This window comes from Geotrypetes seraphini, chromosome 4 (assembly GCF_902459505.1).
Source record: "Geotrypetes seraphini chromosome 4, aGeoSer1.1, whole genome shotgun sequence".
Lineage (NCBI taxonomy): Eukaryota > Metazoa > Chordata > Amphibia > Gymnophiona > Dermophiidae > Geotrypetes > Geotrypetes seraphini.
In genome coordinates this window covers 140,347,004-140,354,627 of record NC_047087.1, presented here as the reverse complement: position 1 = coordinate 140,354,627, position 7,624 = coordinate 140,347,004, and the positions used below count along the sequence as shown (strand labels likewise).

Here is a 7,624-nt window from a genome sequence, read left to right as displayed (position 1 = left end):
AAATAAAAATGCAGAGTATAATCTCTATTATTTTCCAAGGCAAAAGTTATCAGAAGAGTCATCCTGTCTATGATGACCTCTAGAGGGCTCTCCAAAAATGCTGATAAATTAATGTTCTCTAAATAGTTCTTGGAGTCTCAGTTGGAGTTAAAATCCCTGCCCCCCTTTTAATATTTAGATATTGTGCCCTCACAATCAGAGGGAAAATACATGCCTCCTGCTGTTGCTATGAGTTAAAGCAAGTAGTTGAGATAGTCATTTCATCAGAAAGGAGGCAAAAGACAAATTTCTCTATATACCTCTTGCATTTTGATTAGTCTGTGATCTCATTTAAGCACTACTCTGTCTTCTCAAAATGGGAGACTGCTAGAAAATTTCTTGTACAGATTATATTTTTATACAGCTGACAGGGCTGGTGGTACCACTGCATAGCAATGAATATATAATCTATTGCTAAGAGAAATATGTTGAGACTTCCTCTTTAAATACTAAGGTACAATGTGATCATGATGATCATAGTTACAACATTAGTGAGAATCTGATAGGATGGATACTCTGCCATATTCTCTGACTGAGAATTCTCTTTGAGCCTTCTCCAGGATAGTGCCCATAGCAGTGTCCTAGAAGTTGCATTTATTCCTTGAGAGATGGTAATCCTAGGGGGCCTGTTTAAAGTGTGCTAAGGTTTTGCAGTTACCATATGTTAGTTGCATAAATTAGTGCAAGGTGACTGAAAAGCCTAACTGTTGGAGGCATGGCTAAGCATCTGCTCATTTAGTTAACACAAAAGGCAGACTTTATCAAATGTTAAGAGCATTGCTGATTGGTTCAGTTACATCTAAAGGGCTGCAGGGGCAGAACAAAATGTCCTGACCCCCCCCCCCCCCCCACATCTCCCTAAACCTCCCTCACATCTTGCAAGAATCCTCCCACCCACGTGGCACCACCCTCTGGCTCTTACTGGGAGTTCCATGGCGTCTAGTTGGAGGCAGGAATAATACTTCAATGCTCCTGGCCCATCGCGGGCCAGAATCAAAATGGCATCTCTAACAGTAGTCTTACTGTACTAGCCTTCGAGGTCAATCTGCCAAATGGATTCAGACTAAAGTAGGTACTTTGCAGATGATATGGATGCAGTTACAGCACTTCCTATCTCTTTTTTAGATGGCAATAAGTGCAAAGGTGCTGTCTTCACGGATAAGAGTTAGTGCATGGTAACTACATCGTGTCCTAACTCTTAAGTTGCTGTCCATACCCATAATGTGCCATTCTCTGACCATCTCCTGCTCGTTGGCATGGCAGCAGTTACATGCAATTTAGGGTGCAATTTCATGTCTACAAGCTAGCTGTTACCAAGCACAACTTCACACAGTCACTGTCTATTGCACTTTAGTAAACCTCCCCTCTAGTTTCCCAAGCAAAGTGATAAAAATGCCGCACTGCTATTCCTTTTGCATGAACACGTGCTAATTAGAGGAACAAGGCTGCTTACATGCAGTAATGCATTTAGGAAAATATAGGATTCACTGACAAATGTAAAATTAGCTAGCCTTTTCTCAAGTACTGGAGTACTTGCTGGTGTCTCCATAGGAGCAAATTTAAATTCTGCCATATGAAAGCAACATTGATGGCCAAATATAAGCCTGAATTGTCAGCTGTGTGTTGGTTGTCAGAGCATCCTTTGAGGGCCCCTATGTATATGATGTGCTGGTTTGAAGTTGTACTGTGCAGAGAGGCGGGCTCATAGTGTCTCAGTGGTTTTATACATTTACACAACGAGCAACAGCGTGGAGGAAAAATCAGTAAAGCCTCTTGGAGAAAAGAAATAAAATGCTGTGTTCGGGAATAAAGAGGAAAGGATAATTCTCCTTTAGGAAGATGGTAAGTTAGACAATTTTATAGCTTGTTCTAAGTGGACTTGTGTGTTGTCGAAGGAGCTCTTGTGAGGTGAATCCGTGCTGGAAAACAGAAAGGAAGCTAGAATTTGGCAGTCAGATTAAAAAAAAACCCCAAACAAACCCCGAAAACCTCTTTAGTAGCAATATGTAAGAAAATCTCCTAAAAGTTAAGTTTGGTCGAAATGGATACGCAATGTGCTCACCGTGGTGTACCTGCAGACTGACTTGTTTGCAGAGATTTTCGTTGAGGTGGTATAATAAGCGATTCCCCTTAATTCTTCCTTTGCTGGGTTCCCCCCAATTATGCAGTTTTTTTTAATTTTATGCTCTGTTTACCATCCTGGAACTTTGAATGTGTGAAGCTAGCAGCTTCTGCACTGCACTTGCCCTCACTCATGTGACGGGAGCCTGCGCTGAGCTGGGAAAGGTCGCCAGTTACTGAGGTTTCCTAGTTGTGAAGCCCACACAAAATCTTTGTGGTGTAAATGAAAGCTCCAGTGTCTGGCCTTGCTTTATTCTTTCCCTGGGCAGAGCTGGACTGGTTACATGGTGTGTGGGAGTGGGCCATTCATAGACAAGCAACAATATTCTCTGCTAAACTCCATTAACCATTGCTGTGCGCCTTCCAGTTAAACCAGGTGGAGCATTTAAGCTGTTAGTAACTCTTTGGGTGGCAGGGAAAGAGATCAGAACAAGTTTAGTGCTGTTAGGGATCTCTTACTCCATGTTTCTTAGGACATTTACTGCTGTTCTCTGTCTGCATGCTGCTGTTCTGTTTGTCTCTCTTTAATCAGATGCATACTGTGCAGTCAGGGCTAGAGAGGGTGACTACCAGGGCTATTGCCCAGGGCCCCCATGCCACCGGAGCTCCCCTCCCCCCAAGCCTGTTTCAAGCTGAAGGAGTCATAGCTTTTATTCAGGCTTTAGGGTCCTCTACCCAAATTCTGCTCTGAGCTCATGCATGTCCAACACTGGTCCTGTGTGCAGTATCTTCAGACCTTAAGTGAAGTGATATAGCTTGATTTGACAAGATGGGATGTCATCATTCCCTAGAAGCAAAGTTGAAAGCTATTGCTAACCTAGCACACATATAGCTTAATAATTTTATAAATGGGAACCTCAGAGCTACCTTTAGGCTCAGAGTCCCAATATTCTTATTGGTTACACATTCCCTTGGGAAAAAAACCCCTAGAGGAAAAAACAATTAGGGTAATTAAAAAAAAAACCTATTTCTAATTACCCTAGTTGTTTATAACCCCCCCCCCTGTGTTAGAGGTTTTTAGTGTGGGCGGCAAGGTAAATGCTTCGGCACTCATAGGAATTCTGTGAGCATTGGAGCATTTACCACGCTGGCTTGTGCTAAAAATCTCTAGCGCAACTTGATAAAAGGGGCCCAAAATTATTTAACCACTCATCGGGGTTGGTTGTTTTTTTTTTACCACAGCAGCTTTTCCGCTGGATTTTTTTTTTCCATCAAGGGTGGGTGGAACTAATGAAAATATTGGAACTTCAAGCCTAAAAGTATCTACTATTAAAGAATTACCTGGGTGGAGCTTTGAGGTTCCTATAGATAAAATTATTGAGCTATACTCGTACGTATGCTAGGTTAGCAACAGTTTTCAACTTTGCAAACTATTTTGTGGTATACTATAGATTTTTGATTGGTTTGTTCCTCTATGGCACAATCATTCCCTAGAAGTAAATGCTATTCAACTTATTCAGAAACTCCCTCATTCTATAACTTTGTGCTCAACTTTAAGCACCATTTGCTCACTTATATTATATAAAATACTAGCACTTAAGTGGGTAAATGTACACATGCATGCATAAATGCTAGGCATGTGCTTAGCACTATAAAAGGCACACACAACTCATGTACCGTGTAAACTCAAGGAAACATTCACAGGGAAGGAGCATAGGCAGGACCAGCATTTACACATATACCAGTGGTCTCAAACTCGTGGCCCGGGGGCCACATGCGGCCCGCCAGGTACTATTTTGAGACCCTCAGTATGTTTATCATAATCACAAAAGTAAAATAAAACAGTTTCTTGATCATATCTCTTTAGCTATGAATGACAATATTATTATTAAGACTTAGCCAAAAGGAAAGATTTATAAACTATAAAGAGTTTTACCTCATGCAAAATTGTCATTTCTTTAATAAGACATTAACTATTTTTTTCTGCGGCCCTCCAAGTACCGACAAATCCAAAATGTGGCCCTGCAAAGGGTTTGAGTTTGAGACCATTGACATATACCATACAGAATACTGGAGTTAGATGCATACATTCATGACTGTTATTGACATGGTGCAAGTGAGATTGCCTAAATGTAGGTAGGTGTGTAGATATTGAATGAAATCTTGGCTCCCAGATGCAATTATAGAATTAGCTTTAAGGAAAAGATTCCAACCCATACTGCTTGTGAGTCCACTGGAACAGATAGGGAAAAATGCTTACATAGCTGAATAAATTAATGTAAACTGTTCTGAGCTCCCCTGGGAGAATGGTATAGAAAAGTGAATGAATAAATAAATAAATTGGTAATTATGGTACATACATAATTTAAAGGAATGCCCCAATCTGCCCATTCCCTGCCCATTTCTGCACCCCCTTATTTGATTTGAGCATAACATTTAGGCACAGATCCATGCCTAAATTTATGTGCATAACCCTTAATTGATTCTAATCATTACCAATTATTAATGCTAATTAGCTTGTTATTCAATTAAACTGCATGCAATTTGGGTACATGACCAAAACTGCATATGCAATTTGTGGCACTTTTTATACAATTATGGGGTTAATGTGCTGCTTCTAGAAGGTGAAATCGTGGCACTCAGTTATAAAATTGCCCCCCATGGTGGCTGAATATTTCTGCTTTCTAGATAATTTCTCAGCGCTGCCCTCCCTCTAACACTTCACTGATATGAATAGTATCTGGTCAGTTAGATGGAACATAGGGCTTTCCCTGAAGTGGTCTACTGTTAAGCAGGAGTCGAGCGCAGGCTGTTAGGCGCCCTTAGGAGGCTTGGAAGTGTCTTGCAGGGTGCCAGGTGCATCGTGTACGCCTCTGCCTGTCCTGATGCGCTTCTGTCGGTCTGCAGGGGTGGAGGTGCATTCAGGCATGGGGGTCTGACTGGCAGCCCGAAAATTATCTTTGCAGAGCCATTCCCAGCATGAGGCAGTGGTTCTCTATTCCAGCTACTGTAAGGGAGCTGAAGCAGGCTGAAGCACAGATCCACAAACGGGTCACAGTGAGTACAGGTTGTTATCCTATGAGGAGAATCAGAGGAGGTTGGAAAAGTGGGGTTTTTAGTGTTTCTGCATGTTCCCCCACCTGAAAATCCTATAGTCACAGTTTTTTTGTGTTTGGGGAATGTAAAAAAAAAATTACAATTTTGGTGCAAATTTCTTGACGGTGGCCATCTTGAATTTTTTGCAATTTTTTTCTCAAAAGCTTTCTGCTCCAAAACTGCAGTTTTTGCCTCAAGTCTTAGGCTCTTCTCATGTGAATTCTTGCCAGGATTGCACAAATTAGGTGCTTCAGGAGCGTTCTTGTGCCACATGCCGCATAGTACAGCTGGGAGGGGCGGCAGCACAAAGCTTAGCCTCTCCCCTGGTCAAGCAGGTGAAAAAATGCTTGGCTAGCCTGATGGGGCAGCCTTCTTTATTTTGTGGGCTCAGCACAGCTTATATTTCCGTGCGCAAAGCTGCGGTCCTTCCACAGCCTCTGAAACGCATGGTTCAGTTCAAGTTCAAGTTTCAAGTTTATTTTAATTCTTAATATATCGCCTATATAAACATTCTAGGCGATGTACATAATATATTAAAACATAGAAACATTAATATACTTTAAAAACAACAAATTTCAATAATGACTAACAAGAAAACGGGGAAAAAGGGGACAAAGTTACAATAAGGGCATAGGAAAAAAGGGAAAAAACAAAAGGTTGGGTAAATTGTTACAAGGCACTCTTTATGAATATTAATTTAGATCAAGTAGATACGTTAAAATATTAGAGATCGTAGGCGTCCCTAAACAAATAAGATTTTAAAAGTTTTTTAAAAGCTGAGGTATCATGTTCCATTCTAATATACTGAGGGAGGGAGTTCCATGATTGCGGGCCTGCTACGGTAAAGATGTCTGCTCTTCTCGTACCGATGATTTTTAAAGAGGGGATAGTTAGTAAATTCATTTCTGATGAGCGTAAAGAGCGTTGTGGTTTGTAGGGGATTAGAGATTTTGAAATGAATTGTGGCTCGCTAGATAATAGAGTCTTAAAGATTAGAAATATAATTTTGTACAATATCCTGTGGTTAATTGGTAACCAATGTGCGTCAATCATCAGTGGGGATACATGATCGAATTTTTTTGCGTTGTAGATAAGTTTAATGGCCGTGTTCTGAATTATTTGGAGTCGCCTTCGTTCCTTCTGAGTGATATTTAAGAATAGTGCGTTGCAATAGTCGATTTTTGCAATGATAAATGAATGTATTAAGATATTTATGGAGGAAGGATTTAGAAATTTGGAAATGGCTCTTATCTGACGTAATTTGAAGAAACAGTTTTTGACGACAGAGGAAATGTGATCATGGTAAGATAAGCTGTCATCAAGTATAACCCCGAGAATTTTAATTGATGCTTCAGAACTGATAGGGAAATTATTAAGAAGAAATGGTTTTGCAAGACATATATCTTTTTTCCAGTTGAACAAAATGGATTTGGTCTTATTAATATTTAATGATAATTTGTTTGAATTCAACCAGTTATGTATTTGTTCTAATTTATGGTTTATGGAAGCAATGTCTGTGATATTTTCGGGATCTAAAGGATGGATTAGTTGAATATCGTCAGCATATGCGTATGGAATAAAACCTATGGACTGACAAGTTTCTAGTAATGGCGATAAAAAGATGTTAAATAAAAGGGGAGATAAAATGGATCCTTGTGGGATTCCAAATGTTGAGGTAAAAATAGAAGAGTCTTCGTTGTTAAATTTCACGGATGAAGTACGATTGTTAAAATAAGACTTAAGAGGGTGACTCTGCCCCAGGAGCCGGAGACTTTCTCAGTTTCTGAAACAGTTGTAAAAAAATACAAAACAAAATAAAACAAAGACTTTTCACAGCAGGTGCTCTTTCCCTGCGCAGTCCTACTCTGCATCAGCTGTGTCTCCCATTGGCTTTGGTCCTCTGGGCGTGTCCTTGTCTCGGTCAGCCATTGTTTCTGATCTGCATGATCCTGGTCTTTATGCTGATGTCCAGCTTGCTGACCCTTTCTTTCACGGTGCAATGCTTCCAAGGACGGGAGACCAGGACTGTATGCTGGATCTTTGAATCCTTCAGCACCTGGGGACAATCCCTCAGTTCTGCGCTTGTTTCAGTCTATGGCTTTGCTGACTCTTCTTGCAGGAAATTCATTTGGTCATTCAGCTGGCTCTGTCCTCTTCTTCATCCTTGCTTTCTGGTGCATGCTCGCAGTCTTCCACCTTTCCCTGGCACCCTGTTCTGATCATTTTCATGTCAGCCCAATATAACTTTCTGGAAGGTGCTCTTTTGTTAGCGAGGACCATGTCTAGCTTGTACTCTAGCATAGACTGCCAGAAGGTTCTGGATCAGCCTAGAGTGGATTCTTTGGTCATGCAGGTGCCTGACTGCACCTTTCTACCCAAGGAAAGTGCTGTGGTGCTTACAGATATGCAGGACCACAGAGTGGACGTT

At 40.9% G+C, this 7,624-nt stretch overlaps 1 protein-coding gene across 1 annotated transcript in view; it reads left to right on the top strand.

Moving 5' to 3' along the window:
- Positions 1–1,757: 1,757 nt before the first annotated feature.
- The window catches only part of PLEKHG4 (pleckstrin homology and RhoGEF domain containing G4), a 517,593-nt gene continuing 511,726 nt past the window's right edge, over positions 1,758–7,624 (top strand). Inside the window, 1 exon segment of the mRNA XM_033942931.1 lies at positions 1,758–1,881. Within this exon segment, the coding sequence (XP_033798822.1) occupies positions 1,879–1,881 (3 nt within the window). The 5' untranslated portion in view covers positions 1,758–1,878.